The 25641-nt window shown below is 37.5% G+C and overlaps 2 protein-coding genes across 3 annotated transcripts in view; one reads left to right on the forward strand and one right to left on the reverse strand.

Moving 5' to 3' along the window:
* ano2b (anoctamin 2b) overlaps positions 1 to 25641 on the reverse strand; it is a 56312-nt gene that overhangs the window by 3755 nt on the left and 26916 nt on the right. The window contains exons 23-28 of the mRNA XM_077709402.1: positions 23782 to 23960; positions 22483 to 22588; positions 19634 to 21689; positions 18700 to 18829; positions 9551 to 9599; positions 6957 to 7043 (exon numbers count right to left, since the gene is read on the reverse strand). Of these exons, the coding sequence (XP_077565528.1) occupies positions 21330 to 21689; positions 22483 to 22588; positions 23782 to 23960 (645 nt within the window). The 3' untranslated portion in view covers positions 6957 to 7043; positions 9551 to 9599; positions 18700 to 18829; positions 19634 to 21329. The remainder of the gene's footprint in view (positions 1 to 6956; positions 7044 to 9550; positions 9600 to 18699; positions 18830 to 19633; positions 21690 to 22482; positions 22589 to 23781; positions 23961 to 25641) is intronic.
* Positions 1463 to 14348, forward strand: ntf3 (neurotrophin 3). Of its 2 annotated transcripts, XM_077709400.1 has the most exons (2): positions 1463 to 1659; positions 13130 to 14348. In XM_077709400.1, the coding sequence occupies exons 1-2, from the start codon at positions 1642 to 1644 to the stop codon at positions 13868 to 13870; spliced, it is 759 nt and encodes a 252-aa protein (XP_077565526.1). In that variant the 5' UTR covers positions 1463 to 1641; the 3' UTR covers positions 13871 to 14348. The 2 variants fall into 2 exon arrangements, with proteins under 2 accessions (XP_077565526.1, XP_077565527.1); XM_077709401.1 differs by lacking the exon at positions 1463 to 1659 and having other exon boundaries at positions 13046 to 14348.

Below are 25641 nucleotides of genomic sequence, written 5' to 3' on the forward strand. Positions count from 1 at the left end.
GTCTTCTGCCACTTCATCCATGTAAAACTTTCTACCCGCTCCGCCTTTGTTGCTTACATATTTGATGACTTCACTTTGGTCCAGGAAAATAATTACTCAGCTAAGGCGTCATGTGCGGCAAAGCTCAAGGGGCCACTGTGGACATTAAAAATACAAAAGCACGGCACGGCGATGACGTGTTGTAGAAAGGACGTTAAAACGGCAAGATCTCCTGACGCTTGGTCATGGAAGGAAGAAAAAAAACGTAGGATAACACAGTGCTACTATAAAAGAAAGTATTTAAGAATGCGTTTTGTTTGAATCGTTTGCAAATCGCAATGGCGATGCCATATGCCAGGGATGTCAAACTTGGTTGGCGGGCCACATATGTGCCGACTCAATCTCACGTGGGCCGAACCATTTTAGATATAATATTTAGATTTTTTTTCTATAAATGGAATAAAAAAACTGGGTTAAAATCCCTGAATATTCAGCTTTTTATAGATCTAAAACAATGTATATTTGAGCTTTTTTTAAATATATGTTTAGATTTTACAAAATGATTTTTGAACTAAAAACAGAAAAAATGATTAAAAAATTACAATTATTGATTTAAAAGGGGGAAAATCAGGAAATTTAATATATACTTATACTCTTCATTTTAAATTTGACCCTAAAACAGAAAGAAGGCACCCATTATTTACTTTCCTGGGCCACAAAAAAAATGATGCATCGGGCCTGATTTGGCCCCCGGGCCGCCACTTTGACACGTATCATATGCTAAGTACGTGAACAAATCTGTTCCGGCTCTCTGCCATCGCTCTGAATCTGAATCTATATCTTGCTTGTTTCTCCAAACTAGATTTCCCAAGGTTGTCAATTTCTATGTTCGCATTTTTGAGAAATGTAAATAGAAATGAGTGTAAATTAAATTGACATTGTCAGTATTGTTAGGAGCATTAAAAAACAACGTGTAGATGCTATGCAACTTTTGGAGATCTCGATTCCAACCGCCCAATATAATGATAGGCAATAGTTTGGCGACCAATCCTCCTAAGTCTTCAAATTTCAAAGAGTTGATCACCAGTAAACAGTAGCAGCTAACCAGATATAATAATAAGGTAAATAATAATACTTATATTAATAATAAAGATAATCAGATCCGTTCTTCCTCTGGCCATGATGCACCCTACCACCAATTCATATATCCCGAACCACCGACCTATCAATTTGAATTGAGATAAAGTCCTATGGATTAGATAATAAATCCATATCCATATCCATCTAATAAACAAATCTCCATTCAACTTTCATAGCAATAAATTCCAAACTCCGCCGCTCCTTTTTTTTTTTTTTTTTGGCGCAGCGTCGGGCTGCTCTTTGCTGCTGAAAAGCCATCTGTCCTGCATCAGAGTGTGTGTAGATTATGTCGGAAGGAGTGTAGAACTAGGGGTGGGGGGGGAGGAGAGGAGAGGAGGTTAGACGAAGCCAGAATTACGCACACCCTGATCCTCTCCTTCCCTCCCAGAAGCAGTGTGGCGGCGGTGGCGCGCAGGCAGTCCGCAGGCCTCCTCGCCGAGAGCCAACTTTTCGCTAAAGGATTCCGTCCGAGAATAAAATCACCTTCATGTCGACTCTGTCGGATACTGACCGGCCGATGCTATGGTTACCTTTATTACGGTAAGACGTCTTAGCTCACATTTTTGCTGATAATCGTGTTTTACAAACTTTGGATTGACCTTAACATGGCACCCGGGGTTGGTGGGGGGTGCAAAAGACGTTGGCGGAGTCGATATTTTAACGGTATCGGAACGTCGGGCTTCCACGGGGGAGCAAACGAGACGAGGTGGGGAGGAGAGATCCGCCCCGTTCGCCCGTCTTTGTGCAGGTAGAGGGTTGGGTTTCTTTAAGTTGCGCATCAATATTACTGGAGTTCCCTGGAGCTGTGTGGAAAGGCGTGTGGACGTGTTTTAGGGAGTGGAGCCGGCTTGGATTTTTTTTTTTTTTTTTGTTGGAAATATGAAGCTCATTCATGTTGTTCATTTGATACTCAAAACACAGCAGGTGTCACTAGAACTTTAGGGATTCAGGCTAGTGTCAATATTTGGGGATTTTGTATTATTTGAGTTATTCAGACTGTTGTTTTTTTTAAGACAATGATGGGATGTTTTAGTTTTGCAGGTGTGATTGTTAGAATACTTGAGTGCGTTTGCTAAAACAGCTGTTGCAGTTGCAAATGCGGTGGATGCAAGAATTTGGGATGAAAGAGGGATGTGCCATTTTCAACTTTATAGGGGAGTCTAACATGTTTATTCAGAGGGCGCTTGTGGTCGATCACATGTGTCAAAGTGGCGGCCCGCGGGCTAAATCTGGCCCGCCGCATCATTTTGTGTGGACCGGGAAAGTGAATCATAGAGTGGCGACTTTCTGTTTTAGGATCAAATTCAAATGGAGAGTATAGATGTATATTAAATATCCTGATTTTGCCACTTTTAAATTAATTATTGTCATTTTTTAATCCATTTTTTCTGTGTTTTTTGTTCAAAAATAATTTTGTAAAATCTAAAAAGATTTAAAAAAAAAAGCTAAAATAAACATTGTTTCAGATCCATAAAAAACTGAATATTTAGAGCTTTTAATCCAGTTCTTTTAATCCATTTATTTAAAAAATCTAAATATTATATCTAAAACGGCCCACATGAAATGGAGTTGACGTTAATGCGGCCCGCGAACCAACCCATACCTGTCAACTGGTACGTTCTCGCCGTAATTGGTACAACTGAAAGCCCATTTTTATATTGGTACGCTGTACACATGAAAATGGTACGCTAAACGGTGATTTTGAGAAAAAAAAATAAATTAAGGCACTTTCTAGCCATTTTTCACCATCCGCCATTGTTTCTTCCCGGAAACGCATGTCTGCCAAGTGATATATGTACCGGCGCCTCTGATTGGCTAAAAAAAAAAGATCATGATAAACATTTCGTTTTGTAACACTTTCACCATGTGATTTCCGTTTCCTGTTCCCTTGTTTATGTTTACTTTCATTTGATCAGCTGTTTCTGGTCTGTTTACAAGTCAAGAATACACTCTTACACGTGGTACAAGTTGATTTATCTGACAATGGCTTCAATGAAAAGGACTTTGAAATTGGCTGAACCAGCACCAAAGAAAAAGAGAGAACAGCATGGAAGACACAGAAAAGAGTGGGAAACAAGAACAGATGAATTTGAATTTTGAACTTTGAAAGCAATAAACACATAAACATACATTTTCTACTTGTTGTTCGTGATTTTTTACAAAAAAGTAAAGTGGTAAGATTTTCCATGTATTTATACATATATGTAAGGGCGAAAACAAAATTTGGTAAGATCACAAATGGTTCGAGGTTGACAGGTATGCCAACCCGAGTTTGACACCCCTAAACTAGACTGTGGCAATTAATCCATTTAGAAATTGACATCTTTTCTGGTCATTTTTTAGACACTGAAATTTGTTCAAATCCTCTTTTAGAAATCGATTTAGAAAAAAATCATTTATTTGTTAGTGTTTTAATGACAAGTATCCCAAATAAAAGAGGAAAGGAGTAAATATTCTCAGTTTTATTGATTTCTTTTTCAAAATTTTCGAATAAAAAAATATTTCCGTATACAAAAAGAAAAAAATGGCTTTTCAGTTTTTCTAGATTTCCAAAAAATGTTCATTTGAAGGTTTTTTTTTTATCTTAAAAAGGGAAAATATTAAATTCTGCCTTGTTCATCTTTTAATCTTTTGTTTTTCGTTCAAAAAAGACAATAAATGTTTTTTACAAGGTTACATAAAACTGCAAATTAAAACACTTGAAATGAAAAATGTTGAATCAGTTAATTAAAAGAACAAAAAACTGATATATTCTCTATACGTATATTCATTTGAATTTCCTCATAGAACCTGATAACAGTACATATAATTAACTTTTGCGGGCCACAAAAAAACCATGTGACAGGCAAGATCTGGCCCCCGGACCGCCGATTTGACACCCATGCCTTTACAAGACATCCGACGCACTCTAAGGTGCTATTACGTTGTAGCGGAGGACAGCTGCATCTAGTCAGTTTAACTGTGTTCATACAAACTTTTACTGTGGGAGAAAAGTAAGCTAGCTAAATACTCGACATTTTTTAGTCCTCTTGCCTTTACTTCAATTTGAATGGTTTAGAAGGCCGCAATAATCTTAGCAGGACAATTTTTAAATTAAATAACGGATACAGGAAATTTATTTTTTGTTCAATGGGATTTTGTAACTTAAGTTAAACTTTATTCATCCCGTATTCGGGGAATTCACTTTGTTGTGTTTTGTACCTTGGGATGGTCAATTGCATATCAAAGAGTTTTGTAACCTCTAACCTTTTCGTACCTAGAGGCTTTCGTAAATAGAGGTACGACTCTAACATAAATTGCCCCCTTTTTTCAGTGTGGCTGGGCTTGCTACTTTGTATATCAAGTGTTTATATTGTTTAGGTTGTCTGAAGAACTGTTAATATTACGTTAACAGAAACCTCTTTAACCTCTATCTCTATTGTCTCATGTTTGTTTAAATCTATAATTTCTCAGTGTGCATTTCTGGTGCTAGGACGTTTGGTCGCCGGTCTTTTGGTCGCCGGTCTTTTGGACGCCAGTCTTTTGGTTGCCGGTCTTTTGGTGGCCGGTCTTTTGGTGGCCGGTCTTTTGGTGGCCGGTCTATTGGTGGCCAGTCTTTTGGTGGCCGGTCTTTTGGTCGCCGGTCTTTTGGTCGCCGGTCTTTTGGTCGCCGGTCTTTTGGTCCCCGGTCTTTTGGTCGCCGTTTTATTGGTCCCTTTTAGTCGCCAGTCTTTTGGTCGCCAGTCTTTTGGTCGCCAGTCTTTTGGTCGCCGGTCTTTTGGTCGCCGGTCAAATGGTGACAGAGAGTTGACTGTTGAAACCAGCTCTCAAAATTATATTCATGAGAGTTTAATATCTAAGAGAGAGAGATTAATATCTAAGTACTGTTTAATATCTAAGAGAGAGAGAGTTTAATATCTAAGCACTGTTTAATATCTAAGTACATTTGATCGGTGACCAAAAGCGACCAAAAGACCAGCAACCAAAAGACCAGCAACCAAACGTCCGTTCACGGCATTTCTTGGCCGGTGCAATGGTATAATGATAATTCCTGTTCTCAGAAAGAAAAAGTCACTTAGAGGGCAAATGGATATAATCCTGGAATGATGGTGGGGAAAAAAATGATGTATTGTAATGTGATGTTAGTGAAGCAGTCTCATCTAGAACCCCATCTGTGAGGTCAGGACAACTTGGCTTGAGTCGAGCTCATTTTTTTTTTTTGCGGTTGCAATCTTAGAGGAGGGCTTTGCCATAGTTTATCCTTTCAGCGGTGTGTTTACCTGCCGCACATTTTTATGGTTTGTACAAGTTTGATGAAGCACATGGCATCCAGCTTTCAGTTTGAACATGAGTTATAGCCCAGAGCTTACTTTTCTACGGAAAATTTAAGCGGCCTAGAGATAAACTACAAAGCAAATAATGATCAGAACGCCTGCATTAATTTTTGATTCTATCGATTTGGTGGATAAAAATGTAGCAGTTTCAAGTTGAGGTTGCAAATTCCTGGCAAGTCACTAAAAAACGACGATATCTAAATCTGCTTTTCCGTCCGAAACAATCGACTTCATCGCCTGACTTTTACGGCCCGGATCGGCGATTGGCGAAGACGTGCGAGTCCGCTTTGATATTTGACAGATGTTCTGACGGCCTGACGGGATTCGACTGGCTGCCCAGTGTGTCAAACCATGCACTTGCACCCCCCCTCCACCCCACCCCAAGGCTTAATCCTTGCTTGTCCTGCCATTTGGTTTTAACCCGAACCTTAAAATAAAACTAATCCTAACTTTAATCTCTACCAAGCTAAATATTGAAGTCTAAATGTAACTCTTATAGAAGAAGTCTGGGCTTGGTGGTGGTGTCTTTCCTCTTGAAAGAAATACAAATGGATACCAGCTGACCGGGAGATTCGCCCTATTGTGCGTCTTCCCACTCGGTCCCATTTTACGAGTCCGTTGGTGAAGAAAACAAAACGTGGTCTCAGTGCAGAGTGGGATGAGAAAGAAACCAACAGACATGTGCAACTACTTAACTTTCTTGTGAAATTCTGTTCTATTGCCATTGTCCAAAGCATTTGGATTGGTAGGGATGGCAGCAATCATTGGCATTTTTCAAATTGAAGCAAAACAGAGTCATAACATTGACAAAAATGTATTTTGATTTTAATTTTACATCTTATTGGTGAGTCTGACTATGAAATATAATCAATTGTTCAGCCAAATTTCATCATTTTACATGTTTTTTTTGGATTTGTTTGTTTTCTACCAAGTTAAAGTATGTGGCGGTCGTGAAATGAACTGTAAGAGCTTCCAATTCTATTCCTGTGTTAGTGATTCCATTAGGCTTGATGCTGGATTAACTTGTCCTTATCTCAGAGGGTGATTGGGTTATAATAGTGAATCAACAATAGTGTTTGCACACACGATTGAAAGGCATTGCCAACCGAGTGACGGCAACAATCGGAGCCAAAAAGTCCATTTCAAGTCAAAACAATGAACAAGCACAAGTAAATAGAGTGTACCCACGGTCATTTAGTTGTTAAAATGTTCTATTTCATGACCAATTGTAAGACTTTCTTTTGATTATAATCTAAGAGTTAGTTTTTAGGGATTGGAAAGAAAGAAATCAGTCCAAATCTTGTTTGCCTAAAGCATTTGGGGGTTATAAAATGACCACTTTTCAAAAACAAGGCCCAATGCTTGGAAACGGTCACAATAAATCGATTCCCGAAAATCTCATTCAACTCTTACTCTTGATTTTCTTAAATAAAAAACTGGAAAAGGCAAAGAAATGTAAGTTTGCAATGCACTTTTGCCTGCAAAGAGCTACTTTAGTCACGACATCACCATAAGATGACTCACCTGCCTTGAGGCCGTGATTCCTTGTTATGATTGGAATTTTGCCCTTCCCTCCTCATATCCAAACTTGACATCCTCGGGGCTGGGGCACTGTTTGGGGACAACGTTCGTCAAAACAGATGACAATTTATCAAGCAAAATCATTCACGGGCATCAAATGAGTTCATATCTTTTGATTTGTTTTCTATTAAAACAAAACAACAACAAAAACACCTTCTTTTCAAAGGTATTTCCAATTGACAGGTCCTTTCACTGTTATTTAAATATATACATATATATTTTTATTATTTATTGTTATGGTACTGTTCATTTTCCATACCGCTTATCCTCACAATGGTCGCGGGGGTGCCGGAGGTCATTGCAGCTAACTATGGGCAGTTGGGAAGAAACACCAATGGCAGGGCACAATGAGACAAACAATATTATTAACACTCATATTTAAGGTCAATTGATAATTTAGAGCCCAGGTGTCAAAGTGGCGGCCCGGGGGCCAAATCTGACCGGCCGGATCATTTTGTGTGGCCCGGGAAAGTAAATCATGAGTGCTGACTTTCTGTTTTAGGATCAAATTAAAATGATAGATATAGATGTATATTATATTTCCTGATTTTCCCCCTTTTAAATCAATAATTGCATTTTTTTATCCATTTTTTCTTTGTGTTTTTAGTATAAAAATCATTTTGTAAAATCTAGGAATATATAAAATTGTTTCCACTTTAATATGGAACAAAATGATTAAGAGATTTTCCCTTACTAAGAAAAAAACTAAAGTAAACATTGTTTTACATCTAGAAATAAATGAATATCCAGAACTTTTGATCCAGTTCTTTTAATCCATTTATTAAAAAAATCTAAATATTATATCTAAAACGGCCCACATGAAATTGAGTTGATGTTAATGCGGCCCGTGAACCAACCCGAGTCTGACACCCTTGCTATAGAGCATATCTATACTCATGTGAATAAACATATGGAAGATTGTAGCCAATTTGCATCTATAGTCCATTGTGTAAGGACTGGAAATGGCAAATTTGGGAGAACAATTGATAACATATTTCATAGTAAGGCTAGCCAAGAAGGCCTAAAATTAAAAACTAAATTCATTTAATTAAAGGTATATATATAATAAGGCTTTATTTTTTCAAAGGCACTGAAAGATGAGCATCCATAGCCAGTTTAAGTAAAATAGACATCTATCATTGTTAATAGCAGGCAATGAGTTCATTTTGCATCACATTTTGTCATTTCAGAGTTGCTCAAATGAAGAAATTAAGAATTCCGTACACGAAATATGAGTAATTTCAAATCTAGACGGCAAAGTTCAAATGAACACGGGTGCACTGCTGCGTGTGACAATTAATTACTGATTAGTTTACACCGTCTTAACTTTCTAGCTTGGCAGCCAAAGCAGTAGTTAAATCACTTTGCCCTCATCATGGGGTCAGCGCATTATTGACCTTATCTGCACGCTCAAGAGGGAACCCCAGCAAAGCTGCCAAAGGTTAAATGCAACACTCCAAATATTTGGATTAATAGTAGTTGATGAGGATGAATTTTATTTGTGTGTGTGTGTGTGTGTGTGTGTTTGCTAAAAAATGAATCCAAGCCAGTAAACTGGGAAAGCATAGTTGCTCGGTGTAAGAATGTTTCCCAGCCCTCAATGGTCATTGTGCTGTTAAAAAAAAATTAATAATGTTCTCTTATGACCAAAATTCCTGCTGAAACTAGTATTTCAAGGGTTTCAGACTCGGGTTGGTTCGCGGGCTGCATTAACGTCTACTCGAATTGGTGTGGGCCGGACAATTTTAGATATAATATTTAGATTTTTTTTTTATAAATGGATTAAAAGCCGTGAATATTCAATTTTTTATAGATCTATTTAGTTGGGCATTTTTTCTTAGTAAAGGAAAATCTCTTTTAATCATTATGTCCTATATTATAGTGGAAAACAGAAAATATTTTTGTCTATTTTTAGATTTTACGAAATGATTTTTGAACTAAAAACACAGAAAAATGATTAAAAATGACAATTATTGCTTTAAAAGGGGGAAAATAAGTAAATATAATATACATCTATAATCTTCATTTTATTTAGATCCTAAAACAGAAAGTCGGCACTCATGATTTACTTTCTCGGGCCACACAAAATGATGTGGCGGGCCAGATTTGGCCCCCGGGCCACCACTTTGACACGTATGTAGTATGTGATTAGTAAATGATGTAGCTTCCAAGCACAGCGACAAAAATTTTGCGCATATACCCCAAAAAAAAGGTCGGTGCACATAGAATCCCCTCTAAAATAAGAAACAAATAAGAGTGGACAGAGCTACTGCCACTGGCTCCCGCGTGACGGCGCCATCTTGGGGAAAAAAAAATTTGGGCAACAGCCGGATTAAAAGGCCTAGCGGGTCGGTTGTGGCCCGCGGGCCGTAGTTTGCCCATCCCTGCCCTAGACCAACGACGACGTTTTAAATGCATGCAACAAGGTTAAAAAAAAAATCTGATTATTATATGTTTGAAACTTGACACCCATCTATAGGTCCATTAAATAAATGTGCCACTTTTTTTCTCATAAAACGTCAAAAAAATAATCTTACCTCTTGTTGTTGTATAAGGCGTTCATTCATAAATCCCATCCATGAGATTCTGCAAAACAACAACAACAGCAGTTTGATTTAATGAAATGAAACCATTTTACAGTTCTTATAAAAAATATAGTAGATGTACCCCCCTTGGTGAATACAGTCATGATAATTGTGTAAAGCTAGTTGTAGTCATGTAGCATATATAGCCTACTATGAAGCAAGGAAGCAGGCCTGTCACAACTGGGAACAAACATTTTCAGCACTAAATTGAATAAAAACGTTTGCCAGAAATACAATAAAAGAAGAAAAAAGGAAGAAAGGAGGATGGATATTGTATACAGTTAAAAATGATTTTTGGTGAGTAAAATATGGCTATATTCCTAAATAATATTTCAGTTGTATGAGGTCATTATTGATATTTTTTATGTGTCGCAGCTGTAGCTGCAGTAGAAAGTTTTATAAAATAGTTTTTGAGGGTTGATTGATTGAAGGCGCTGCTAAAAAAAAACGCCACTGGTGTCGCACATACCTGGAACTCAATAAAAAAGAGAATACCTATAAAATGCAATACCAATGAACATACTATGAATAATAGTAGGCACTGGAATAATAGTAGGGAGTGGAAAATTCCAAATGAATGAATAATAGTAGGCACCGGAATAATAGTAGGCAGTGGAAAATTCCAAAAATAATGAATGTTAGTAGGCACGAGATAATTAGTGACGGATAATCGTGTTGCAAAGTTGTATTACAGTTGCAAATAATGTAACTCTCGTTTATATTAGGCCTACCAATACATTGTAATTATGTATATTGCAACTCTACCAGTGGCAATTGCACGTTCTTACTAGTACTAGTACGTTAGTAAAAACAGCACGTGTGCTTTACACGTAGAAAGTTAATGACATAGAACAATGCTGCTGCTGCACGGACTTAATTGAGGCAAAAATTAATAATCGTAGGCACCCGAATAAGAATCGTAGGCATGCGAAAATTTGAGTTGAAAAAAATAATCGTAGGCATATGATTATTCGGGTTTTCAGAGTAATGTGAATGTATGATGAGGAATAAAATGATTGGTAGAGACACTACAAGCGTGCAATTTACCCAAAATGACAATAATAAAAAAAAGGGGAAAAATGTGAAAACAAACAAAACACAGAGAGATGATATTTTTTTGTGTGGATACGTCAACAAAATTTTTCACAATGTCGAACACAACGGTGTCATTTGAGTCCATCACAATTCCGCTTTACAGGAATACATCTGGATTTTAAATCGCTACTACGAAACATCCCGACGACCACAGAAAAACCACCCACTACTAATTGAGACTATAATAAAACTAGCACAGGGAATCGTGGTAGTCGACAAAACCCCCCCAGAAAGTTAGTTTTCCCGATTGGCCTCGATTTAGTTTGACCACAGAAACCATCAGAATGTCACATGAGGATGAATCTATCCTTGAGCAAGTTTTACATCTATTTGATCTGTATTTTTTTCCTTTTGGTAAACATGCTACATCACATTAAATACTTGACAGTTTTAGCACATCTGTTATGTTCAATTTGAAAATATCGGGAAATTTAATCCTCCATTTTTCGTAAGTAATTATCACCATTGGCATTGAACACAACTACACTAAAAACACTGACCTCTCACAAATGTGTGGAATTTTCTTTTAACTCCCTAAAGGCTTTAGATAGACGCTTCTTCCTGTCTAAACCTGCCACTGAAGTTATTTACAGTATGTACACAACACATTTACTCAGCATGAAAAACAACGTGACTATAATCATTGAAAGCATAGTAAAGAACACACATGTCAAGCCATATTAGGATCAGTGGGAAACTGCCTGAAGTGCTGCAAAGTCATTTTTTTAAAGCCTTTTACAATCAAATGACACAAGATTTCATAGTTTGGCTAATACAGTGTTCCCTCGCTACTTCGCGGTTCAGCTACCGCGGTCTCAGAGCTTCGCGGATTTTCTTACAAATATTACATTGAAACAACATATTTTACAGTTTTTTTTGTTATAACATGAATTTCACTCTCTCTACCCGTATTCTATATGGTGTACTGTATACAGGGGGTAAAAAATATAAAATAAATAAAAAATAAATAAAATAAAATTAAAAATTCAAAAACAAATTGAATAAAATTAAATTCAAATTAAGGATTTTTGAAGGGGAATCCCTACTTTGCGGAAATTCACTTATCGCGGGTGGTCCCGGTCCCCATTAACCGCGATAACCGAGGGAACACTGTACTCAAGTGCAACTTGTGTTTTTTCCCCCCTCTCTGCCCACCAAAAACTTGTCATCCATTCATTAATTTTCCCAAGCGCTCATCCACCATACCTACACTACATTTAATACATATTTTTATTACAAGAACCATTTATCAATCCCTACATCCCAGCATATGATGTCTATTATGCCACACAGTCGTTCACAACACCATTTTTTGTGTCGTGTGACATTGTTTATTGTTGTTTACTTCCCTTTTAAAAAGGGCCTAGAGAAGTGGAGACGATTCTATCTTAAGATTTAACTTCCTGGCCTAATTTATAAGCATGTATCGCCTCTTTAACAAGCTGAAACAGTGCAGAAATTGTTTATCTGTTGACATAAAGTTTCATACCATGACCGCAGGGTTTTTTTTACAAAAAAAGTTTTCCCATCTTTCAATGAAAAGCCGACATAAATACATCTCTGTATTTATAGCTTTATGGTATAAGGATCATGTGAGTTTCCTTGTACTGGCAAGCCAAGATAGACGTACTAAATATTGACTTTTATCGACAAGTGTTCTAGAATGCAATTAGATTGAAATGGATGATGTTCACCACACAAAATTGTCATATTACAAACAATAAGTCCAGATTGTAATATCACAATATTGAAATAGTTGTATTACAAGATTAAAAAGGCATTTGGCAACCAGTCTAGGGCATATGTGTCAAAGTGGCGGCCCGGGGGCCAAATCTGGCCCACCGCATCATTTTGTGTGGCCCGGGAAAGTAAATCATGAGTGCCGACTTTCTGTTTTAGGATCAAATTAAAATGAAGAGTATAGATGTATATTAAATTTCCTGATTTTCCCCCTTTAAATCAATCAGCCATTATTTAATCCATTTTTTTCAGATTTTAGTTCAAAAATAATTTTGTAAAATCTAAAAATGTATTTAAAAAACGCTAAAACAAACATTGTTTTAGATCTATAAAAAAAACTTAATATTCAGGGCTTTTAATCCAGTTCTTTTAATCCATTTACAAAAAAATATCATATCTAAAATGATCCAGCCCACATGAAATCGAGTATTGTCCAGATTGTAATATTCCAGCCTTCAAATCGTTGCATTCTAAGATTAAAGTCAGTAGGTAAGAATCCCCACAACCCTTATGACAATCTGCGGGACTAAGATGAATGAATGAAAGTATGCCGCAGCTCAAAAACAGTTGCGCCGTAAACACCACTTTCAGACAAATAACCTTTGCCTCTCTTTCCAGATCTTACAGTTACAGGTGAATCTAGTGATGTCCATCCTGCTCTACATGATGGTCCTTGTGTACCTCTATGGTATCCAGGCAACCAACATGGACAACAGTCATCAGGGGCAACAACAGCAGCGGCGACAGCGGCAACAACAACAGCAACAATCCAGTCCTGACCCCTTAAACTCCATCATCATCCAGCTACTACAGGCGGACCTCACCAAGACCAAGAACCGAGGGAACCGCAGCCAGCATGGGAAAAGCACCGTGCCACCTCCAGAAGAGCGCGGGAACGTGACGCGGAGCGGCGCCGTCGCGGACGAGGTCACCTTGTTGAATTCGGACCTCCTGAGACAGCGTGAACGTTTCCGTTCCCCGCGAGTGTTGCTGAGTGAGCGGGCGCCATTGCAACCGCCGCCGCTGTACATGTCCGACGACTTTGTGAGCGGCGCCAACAAAACCCGCAAGAAGCGTTACACCGAACACAAGAGCTATCGCGGGGAATACTCGGTGTGTGATAGCGAGAGCCAGTGGGTGACGGATAAAAGTCAAGCTGTGGACACTAGGGGGACCCCAGTCACCGTTTTGGACAAAATTAAAACCAGCGCTACGCAGGATATTAAGCAATACTTTTACGAAACGCGTTGCCGGACCCCCAGGCCATTCAAGGGAGGCTGTAGGGGAATCGACGACAAGAACTGGAACTCGCAGTGCAAAACCACGCAGACTTACGTGCGGGCGTTGACGCAAGTTCGCAATTTAGTCGGGTGGCGCTGGATACGCATTGATACTTCCTGCGTTTGTGCGTTGTCCAGGAAACGCCACAGGACGTGAAATCTTTGCATCATCAGTCAAGGCGCCCAGAGGAACTGTATCTATAAATTATTTAAATTATAGAAAACATCTAATTATATATGTTATTTATTGAAAGAAGCCTGCTTTTCCCCAGGAACAAAAAAAAATGCATTTGGGGTTGCAAAGGTGCTTGAAACTCAGACTAATATGTGCCTTGACCAGCGTGGTGGATGCAAGTGGGACACATTTACGTACAAATCGACCAAAATATGTTTACAAACAGTTTGTTCAGTGAAGTTTGTTATAAAAAAAAAAAAAAAACTAAAGTAACCCCTCCAAAAAAAAATTGTTCTTGTCCACACTCTCACCAAAATCTCTTGTTTCCTTTTGATAATAAAAGAAATGATAATGTATATTGGTTTACCGCAATCTGGTGTGAGCATGTACTGTATTCAAATTCCTCACCACCAGTTCCTTTAAAACCCAAAGCAAAAATAAAGACAAAAGTTGGCTGCGAAATTCCATTGGTGAAAACAAGTCTTGAATCAATTTGGGCACTGTTTTTCCACTGTCACTTTTCATTTTGTTAGTTCAAAATTATATCTACATTTACAAGCACGCAATTTCAGATGCTGGCATAAATCTGTGATAAAAGCAAAGATATTTTCCATTGGGCCAATGCCCAGGTGAGGGGAAAAAGGAGGAAGCAAGCGTTTGCCAGTAGAGTAAACATACGTACATCTACAACTTCAATCAAAATAACGCTAAATTTAGTGAAATATCAAATCCGACCACACCTGCTTTTGAGGACTTTTCCAAATTTCCCTAAAATTGGATTGGATAACTTTATTCATCCCGTGTTCAGGAAATTTCGTTGTTACAGCAGCAAGAGAGTGAGGACACAGAAGGAAAGGCAGTTTAGACATAAATAGATGGTAATAAGTAAGTTAATAAATAAATAGATGAATAAATATATAAATAAACGTGTTACTGAAATGTGTATGTATATATATATATATATATATATATATATATATATATATATATATATATATATATATATATATATATATATATATATATATATATATATATATATATATATATATATATATATATATATATATATATATATATATATACATACATATATATACATATATATACATATATATATACATATATATATACATATATATATACATATATATATATATATATATATATATATATATATATATATATATATATATATATATATATATATATATATATATATATATATATACATATACATATACATATACATATACATATACATATACATATACATATACATATACATATACATATACATATACATATACATATACATATACATATACATATACATATACATATACATATACATATATATATATATATATATATATATATATATATATATATATACATACATACATACACACACATACATATATATACATACATACATTCACATACACACACATACATATATATACATACATACATACACATACATATATACATGCACATACATACATACACATACATATGTACATGCACATACATATATATAGGCACATATATACATACATACACATACATATATACATGCACATACATATATACATGCACACACATACATACACATACATATATATAGGCACATATAAACATACATACACATACATATATATAGGCACATATAAACATACATACACATACATATATATAGGCACATATAAACATACATACACATAGATGTACAAGCATGCATATGGTAGGTCTTAAGACTAACAACAACACATTCATAGAGATGTTGTTAAGTAGAGGTATCACCGTATCACAACGAATGTTCTATAAAAGGTAAAGATTGGCGTAAAAGTCTACGGTTCAATCACACGCGCTGTTGAAAACCCAGTCTGACCTAACACGCTTCTGCTAATACTTTTTCAATGTTCTCCCAACTTGTCCAAATAAACCAACCGGTAGAAAAAACACACCCTTTAACCCCAAGTGTTAACTTCCATTTTGAATTTTGATACCTCATTCTACCAGGCCTGGAAAAGGTTCTGACCTAAATGTACTCCGTCCGTTGCGCATACTTGAGACTTTTAGTGGATTATGAAGCGCTTTGTTGCCTGGTTCAACATCGGGCATTCCGCATATCAGCTTTGAAGGGGCTTTGAAATACCATTTTTTTTGGACTGCTTGGAATAAAAGTCCGTACATGGTCTTCGGGGAGAGCGCCCATCCCAAAATAGGCAGTTCAGTTTAGAATGGTCACGATTATGTGATGATTTTCGGATACAAAGCTAAAAAACGCTCTATGGTTTCACAGCAGAATAAGTATGACCGTATTTTCACGACTATAAGGCGCACCGCATTATAAGGCACACCCTCAATGAATGACATTTTTTCCACATATAAGGCGCACTGTATTATAAGGCGCACTGTATTATAAGGCGCACTGTATTATAAGGCGCACTGTATTATAAGTCGCACTGTCTATTTTGGAGAAAATTGAAGACTTTTAAGTGCGCCTTATAGTCGTGAAAATACGGTAATCGCTACTGACTTCCAGGTATGAAGCACTCACTACACAGTCACCTCGAGAGCCAGCCATTGTTGATGTTTTGGATTTTTTTGTATAAAATCTTGCAGTAGAGGAGGAGCTATATGATGGAAGATTTTGTAAACTAAGATGGCATCTGCATATTTAACAGTATTGTTTCAGTTCAGGCATTTGTGTTTTTTTAATATCCAACAGTGGTGGTTTTTCGTTTTTGTTTTTGGTTTTTCCATATCTAAGGCGCACTGGATTATAAGGCGCATTGTCTATTTTGGAGAAAATTTAAGACTTTTAAGTGCGCCTTATAGTCGTGAAAATACGGTATTGACATTGGCCGTAGTTGAATGAAACTGGCCCACGTTTAATGAGGTGACAATGGAAGGCTTGTGCAGTCAGCCGAGGGCGAGACCGTCCCGGCGCGAGCACAAAAACGTCAAGGGACGCGGGAAGAGGAGGAAACGGAAACAAGAAGGTGCTTTAGAGCCGAGATGGCTTGCAGATGTGAAGTCTGGGGAGGGACGCCGTCGGCCGGCCACCCACGTTTATGCGTGCATGTCCGATAATGTGTAGGGGGCCAAAATGGGCGCGTTAAATTGAGTTATTTCAATTATTTTAATTCACAGATATTCTTATTGGACCTATTTGGCTGGTGGGGGTTTTCTCTAGATACTCAGGTTTTCTCCCGTGTTCCAAAGACATGCATAAATGGCGGTCTTATGTCTCCTGGTTGCCTACGATTGGCTAGCCACCATTGCGATCACATGACTTAAAATAGATGTCTATGGCCGTCAATGGTAGCCAAGATGACACTGAATAATGCCAGTGTGATGACAACTGTTGTTTTCATAACCCTTATCATCCCGTGTATGTTTTGAAAAAGGAGCTTTAGCATAAGTTTACGAGATCTTTCATTCCCCGGTGACATTTCATTTATAGAAAAACTGTTCCCATAACTTTAGGACAATATTATTTTAGTCCTTGTTCAAGTGGAGTCATAACTCACTCACTTAAAAAAAAAAGTCTCATCGGAGTTTCTCACAACTCAAAGCAAGTCACTTTTTGGTCATGTTTACCTTTTTTTTCTATAAAAAAAGGACATCCATTAAGACTCACACTTATACCGATGGGCAATTTAGAATGTTCAACCCGCTTACTATGCACGTTTTTGGAATGTGGGAGGAAAGAGGGTGCACCCAGAGAAAACCCATACAGACCATGCAAACTCAGCACAGGACGACAAACCGGAGAATCGAACCTAGGACCCCAGAACTGTGAGACCAAAGCATTAAACCGCCCCACAATAAACATAAATCGACATATTTTGTGATGTTTTAAGTCCTCTACAAAAGCAGATTATCTTGTAGTCACTGTGCAAAGTTTTCATAGTCCATTTTTTTGCAGGAAAAATCGTTTGTTTCCTGTGCCGAGTCGGAGGATGAATGATGTCAGCGCTTTGGGATTTGGGGTCACCCAGTGGTGTTCATTTCAGATTTGCTGGCGGCTGTGTGACACGCCAACGTTGCCCAACTCAGTACTTCAATTACCTTATTTTAACGACTATAAGGTGCACTTAAAAGTCTTAAATTTTCTCCAAAATAGACAGTGCGCCTTATAACCCAGTGCGCCCTATATATGGAAAAAACTGAAAACCAAAAAGGAAAAACCACCACTGTCGGATATTAAAAAAAAACACAAACGCCTGAACTGAAACAATACTGTTAAATATGCAGATGCCATCTTAGTTTACAAAATCTTCCATCATATAGCTCCTCCCCCACTGCAAGATTTTATACAAAAAAATCAAAAACATCAACAATGGCTGGCTCTAGAGGTGACTGTGTAGTGAGTGCTTCATACCTGGAAGTCAATAGCCATTACCGTATTTTCACGACTATAAGGTGCACTTAAAAGTCTTAATTTTTTTTCCAAAATAGACAGTGCGCCTTATAATCAAGTGCGCCTTATAATCCAGTGCGCCTTATATATGGAAAAAATGTCATTCGTTGCGGGTGCGCCTTATAATCCGGTGCGCCTTATAGTCGTGAAAATACGGTACCAGCCAAAATATACTTTTCGCAAACACCTCGTTTCCAAGCTTTTGCACGTTTCTAAAACAGCTAAAACCGCTATAAAAAAAGCAAATCGCAACAAAACGCCAAGCAGCGCTGATGAATGCAATTAAATGATTGCAAATTTGACTGTACCACCGTGATGGTTTTCGGCAAACAGATGGACATCTTCACGCTTAAGGAATGTGTGTATGTATACTCACCAAACAGCTGTGGGTGCCTCGGGTAAGCGGCCACATTCCTTTCCAAGACTGCGAGAGGTCAATGAGGGATGCCTGCCTGTTGTTGTGGGAACGTGCCATTCATAAAGCCGCACTTTGGCTGAGGAACACCCTAAAAAAAGCAAACACACGTGTGTGGGCAATAGGAATCGTCATTTTGGAGAACAGTGACTTGATTGTTAAGGAGAGTGTGGATAATGATGATATAATGCTGATGGCTAACATTTAATATTGTTTTTTTTCCCTGTCTTAACTCGTCGTGTGCACTTCATTCGCAGGAGTCATTTTGTTTACATTTGAGATTTTAATTATCATGATAGTGCTTACAAATGAATTGCCACAAGCAGCGCATTGTCAAAATATTGTTAGTATTCTACAATAAATGCCGACATGACTCATTTCGTGGGTTTCTATCGTAAGGAAACCTCGTTTGAACATGGCTTCTTACTTACAAGCAATGTTGCCCTCTATTTTTTCATATTTGCTATGGGCACACATTAGTATCATAGTAAAATGGCATGATTAATATCTATGAATAAAACACCTAGTGAATCATGACACTACAATATGCACAAATTCGACTAAGATTTTACCTTGTGTTTCACGTCAGTCTCATTCTCCTTTAAATGACTTTTTTTCTACTTAATGTGCCACTTGAAATAGTCAAATTTGCATTTATATGCAATACTTTTCCATCAGGATACTCGCGTACAACTTTAGCTTTGCTGCAGATTTTGCAGAGAAGAAATTTATTTTGATTTTTGGTTTGATTTATTTGATATAAGGGACAGCATATAGTATAGAAAATATTTAGATTCATGTTATTGAACATATATGTAAATATGCACGACTGCAGCCGAGGGCAAACAATATTACATACTAGACACGCTCAAACGTAGATGTTGATGATTCTCACCCAAATTGACCACTTGTTGTTGTATTTGCACAAACTTCGACAGCCATTTCATCTCAAAAGAAGCATATTTGTTTTTGATTTTGGCTCGTTTGGCAACAGCTGCACCGAAACGCCAAACGTTCGCTACACGTTAACCTGCAAATCGTGGGCACCGGCGCAAAACGCGCAACGTAGGCAGCCAATCAATGTCGTTGTTCGCGGAAGTAAACACACGTGACTTGAACGGAGAACACGACAGTTGTTCGCACTTGCGCATGCGCAGTTTAGAGCAAACATTGCTTACAAGTGGTGAATTTTCCATCTTTAACTTATGAAAGTCTGCAAAAATTGATTTGTTTGCCATGTAGTACATTAACGTAGGCTTAAAAAGTGCAACTGATTATGTGCCAAACTGTAAAAAAAATTGTGTCACTCAAAATTACAATTAGATTTTTTAAAAACATATTTAAGATGATATAACACTCATACACCACTGACATAATTCGATATTTATATGTAATTAATTGCAAATACCTCCTGCAGAGCATGTCACTATTAAATGTCATCAAGGGGCTTTTTCTTTAAAAACAAGAATGTCAAACAATAAACAAAAATATCATACTTCTCATCCTTGTCGAAAATGTGTTAAAAACAACAACAAATCATGACATAACAAGTCGCCACGTAACATGAACATAAACATATTTATTTATGTTTATTGTTTTCATTTGAGTCCCCATTTGAAAACCCATCTCAATAGAAATCAAACAATTCACAGAAAAATGTTATAATAAGACATCTAACAATTATGTCTTTATTTAGGTCTACATGACAATCTTAAACACATACCGTAGTCACAATTTGCTTGTTCTAAGTCCAAATAGAGAAAAAGAATTTAACAGTCTGTTTCTGGATAGGAAGTAAGACCACAGATGTTCATTTGTGTCATGGCAAAACAAGGGCACTTACTTACAAGGCATCGGAAACACAAGTGACTCTTGCAGCATTTTCTTATGACTTCACTTGGTCATAAGCCAAATAGAGAATAAATACTCTCCATCAATTCAGACGATGCCAAACAGTTGACTTGAACGCTCCGATGAAGTGCACCCAACATAAAAATGAGTCCTCGTTCACAGTAACAAAAGCCCACGACCCCCCCCGAAAAAAAGAAAGTTGAGACTTAATAACATCCAACATCACTTTAACAAATTGGCATATAATCACACTTGTTTAAGAATGTGGGGTTTGAAAGCGTACTGGAAAAACAAATAGTGGCAATGGAATCATTGAAAACGAGAAAGTCAACGTAAACACAAGTGATTTCTGTCATTAACAAGGAATAAGTCGAAAGAATCGGTTGTTGCTACAAGTTCTCTTTCAAAGTACATACGTACAATGAGCCTAATTAAGCACACCGAGTAGTCATTTTCCATAAAGTTTCACTGAGACCACATCCAGCCATTCATTCATTCATCAAAAAAAACAGGGCATTCCCACTGGAGTCCATTTGTAGGCTATTGGATAGAATCCAATGACCCCTAAACTTATATTATAGTATTCTGATGAACTATCCATGGTTCATAAATAATGTTTTTCAGCTTAAAATGGTATTATTGCTTGTCTACGCAATGAGTTTCACATTTAAGTGAACAAACAAAAGACTTATCTAAAACAGTCAGATAAGAAGATATTGACTTGAATCCAAAATATGGGATCACACAGCCGTGTGTCTGGAATTTTCATTTGCGGGTGATGTCGCAACTTTCCTGGTGTATAAAGTAAAACTAGCCGCCCTGCATCTCGCCCTGGGCCCCCCGCCGCCGCCGTCGTCGTCCCCCGGCGGCGCCTGTGTGGTACACTGGGGCAGGGTGCCGTAGCGCCCCGGTAGGGGAACGACCTGCGGAACGGGGGCGTCCTTAGCGAAGAGGCTCTGGATCAACTGGAATTTGTCCTTCTCCTCCCGTAGGAAAAGGTCGACCAGTAGCTTCTTTTCTCGTTTCAGCTGCTCCACGATAGTTTTGGGGATATCTGGAATCACCCAAGCCACCACCAAGCTCAAGAACATCACCAGGTTCTACGGGAAACGAAAAACCCAGTTGAGAAAATGAGAGTTACTGTATTTTCACGACTATAAGACGCACCGCATTATAAGGCACACCCTCAATGAATGACATTTTTCCATATATAAGGCGCACCGTATTATAAGGCGCACTGTATTATAAGGCGCAGTGTATTATAAGGCGCACTGTATTATAAGGCGCACTGTCTATTTTGGAGAAAATTTAAGACTTTTATTTTCGCCTTATAGTCGTGAAAATACGGTAATTGCTATTGACTTCCAGGTATGAAGCACTCACTACACAGTCACCTCTAGAGCCAGCCATTGTTGATGTTTAGGATTTTTTTTTGTATAAAATCTTGCAGTGGGGGAGGAGCTATATGATGGAAGATTTTGTAAAGTAAGATGGCATCTGCATATTTAACAGTATTGTTTCAGTTCAGGCGTTTGTGTTTTTTTTTTTTTTAAATATCCGACAGTGGTGGTTTTTCGTTTTTGTTTTTCTGTTTTTTCCATATATAAGGCACAGTGGATAATAAGGCGCACTGTATATTTTGGAGAAAATTGAAGACTTTTAAGTGCGCCTCATAGTCGTGAAAATACGGTAATCCCATTTGGTCCACATCTGTTCCAAAGGTATGTAGCTACACGTAATGATGCCCTCATTATTGCATGAACTTGTTCCTAACTGTTTCCATGCACTCCATGACACAAGGAATTCGGAATGACTGGTTGGCAAACATGCATTGGACTTTATTAGGTATACCTAGGAAACATCCTCAGTAGGCCATAATAAAAGTGTTCTTACCTGGAAGAGGATGACGAAAGCCAGTCGAGCTGCTAGGACACACCAGTACTGTTTGGAGAAGTAGTAGGCATCTGGAGACCAGGGGGGTTCTCTGTAGTCTTTATACCTGGAACATCATTCACTGTCTAAATCGGAGGTCTAATATAACCTAAGGGTGGCAGACTCGGGTTGGATCGCGGGCCGCTTTAACGTCGACTTGATTTCAGGTGGGAAGGACCATTTTAGATATAATATTTAGATTTTTTTTTTTATAAATGGATTAAAAGAACTGGATTAAAAGCCCTGAATATTCAGTTTTTTTCCAGATCTAAAACAATGTTTATTTTAGCTTTTTAAAATATATTTTTAGATTTTACAAAATGATTTTTGAACTAAAAACACAAAAAAATGTATTAAAAAATTACAATTTTTGATTTATAAGGGGGAAAAAAAATCAGGAAGTTTAATATACATCTATACACTTCAATTTAATTTGATCCTAAAACAGTTTTTATAGATCTAAAATGATGTTGATATTAGCTTTTTTTTAAATATATTTTTAGATTTTACAAAAAGATTTTTGAACTAAAAACACAGAAAAAAATTGCTTTAAAATTACAATTATTAATTTAAAAGGGGGGAAATCTGGAAATGTAATATACATCTATACATTTCATTTTAATTTGATCCTAAAATAGAAAGTCAGCACTCATGATTGACTTTCCCGGGCCACTCAAAATGATGCGGCGGGCCAGATTTGGCCCCCGAGCTGCCACTTTGACACACATGGAATAACCTAAAAATACCCTCGAGGTGGTCCATGCGAGCGCAAAGGATCCACAGTCAAATTCTCCAAAAATTGCATTTTCTAGAAACTATTCTACATTAAATTTCGGGATGTTTACCACTCTCATCCCCCCAGATGACTATCTGTCACCCCCTTTAATATCTCTGCCCACCATTTCCTTCTCGCCACATACGTACATCCATTCATCATTGGCTATGTAGCGGACAAAGAACCAAAGTGTCTCATCCGCCTGGCCTGGCATGGTCGGCCCAAGACTTGAACCTTTTACTTTGAGCCCCGAGGCGCCGCCGACAATTCCACCGTTCACACTCGGAGCCTTATAAGAGGCCGTAACCGCCAATTTCACGCTTGTGAGATTTCCAGACACATCATCTCGGAGACATGCACTGGCACAAAGACTGGCATTCTTGTCAAATCACTTTTTTTGGTATCTTATGTAAGTAAGGGGTGAAAACTCCATTGTCCGTCAGCTATTGTGAAATAGCGCTCGCCGTTTGCCCCACCCCCGTTACCTGCACACGGTGACGTCGCCGTGGTGGGAGTTATGCGGTGCTGTACCAGGTTTGAAATTGGACACATTGAAGTAGGAGAGCGTGTGGTCGATGAAGCCGTGCATGGTCCCCGATTGACTGTACATGTACTGGTAGACGAGGCGGGGGATGAAGTCGGATGTGAAGGATATCACAAAGGCCTCAAAAGTGAAAAAAAAAAGAAAAAGAAAGTGATCAAATAGTTAGATTTGCCACTGGAAAATGGAGCAGTTTTCCTGGGTAGCGAATTTTTACGACTATAAGGCTGTTGGGGTTATTCTGGGATACTATTATAAATGTGAGCATTAATCATTATATGTATATATTAATATGTGCTTGCAACTTGCAAATTCATATATTTATTTATTAACTTACATATTACCTATCTATTTATGTCTAAAATGCCTTTCCTATTTCTGCATCCTAACCCTCTTGTTACTGCGACAATGGAATTTCCCGAATACGGGATGAATAAAGTGATCCAATCCAATCCAATTGGTCGCCGGTCTGTTGGTCCCTTTTGGTCGAGTTTACTGTTGAAGCCAGCTCTCAAAATTATATTCGGGAGAGAGAGACTTTAATATCTTAGAGAGAGAGTTTAATATCTAAGTACTGTTTAATATCGAAGTACTGTTTACTATTGAAATACTGTTTAATATTGAAATACTGTTTAATATCTAAGTACCTTTTAATATCTAAGTACTGTTTAATATCGAAGTACTGTTTACTATTGAAATACTGTTTAATATTGAAATACTGTTTAATATCTAAGTACCTTTTAATATCTAAGTACTGTTTAATATCTAAGTACCGTTTAATATCTAAGTACTGTTTAATATCTAAGTACTGTTTAATATCTAAGTATTGTTTATTATGTAAGTACTGTTTAATATCTAAATACTGTTTAATATCTAAGTACTGTTTAATATCTAAGTACTGTTTATTATCTAAGTACTGTTTAATATCTAAGTACTGTTTAATATCTAAGTACTGTTTAATATCTAAGTACTGTTTAATATCTAAATACAGTTTAATATCTAAGTACTGTTTAATATCTAAGTACTGTTTAATATCTAAGTACATTTGACCGGTGACCAAACGTCCGGTCACGCTTATAATCCAGTGTGCTTTATATGTGGAAAAAAAAATCAAATGTGTCATTCATATAGGGTGCGCCTTATAATGCAGTGCGCCTTATAGTCGTGAAAATACGGTACTTTTCTTTATTTAACTGAGCACAATGTTGGATTTAACCCGGGTTTTTCTCATAAGCGCTCGTGACGGGGGAATTCGCATCTTTGACGATCAGGTGGCGGTTTGCTCAAGGCTTAAGTTGGCTTCGGATTTTCCAGTGAACAGAACTTTTCCAGGCATGACCGGAACATGTCTCTTTGTGTAGGCTTAGCTTTTCTTGTTTTTTAAAAATGTAGCCCTTGGGCCTAGGGGGGAGGGAATTTGTTGTCTTTGCCAAAAATCTTAAATTGCAACAACTCGCCGTCCGGTATAATCAAGTCGCTTAAGATTTTGGCTGTGGAAAAGTTTGCTTTGATTCAAAGTAAACATTTATATAACAGCAGGGGGACAATGTTTTTTTTCATTTAGTTCAGTATGACATCTTTTTTCAATATTTTTTGTAGTTATAATCCCTGAATAATCGCAATTAATCGCCATTAAAGAGAACTCTTTCATTGAGATTGATAATGATAAATTTGGCTGTTTTTACATTTTGGCTGTGATTTTTAATTATTTTATCACAAAAAGACATCCAATTCATTTCAGTTCCAATTCTAGCAGTTCAAATGGACTCTCGCTGTTCCTGAGAGCCAATAAAAAATTTTGGGG

This window comes from Stigmatopora nigra, chromosome 23, assembly GCF_051989575.1.
Source record: "Stigmatopora nigra isolate UIUO_SnigA chromosome 23, RoL_Snig_1.1, whole genome shotgun sequence".
Taxonomy (NCBI): domain Eukaryota; kingdom Metazoa; phylum Chordata; class Actinopteri; order Syngnathiformes; family Syngnathidae; genus Stigmatopora; species Stigmatopora nigra.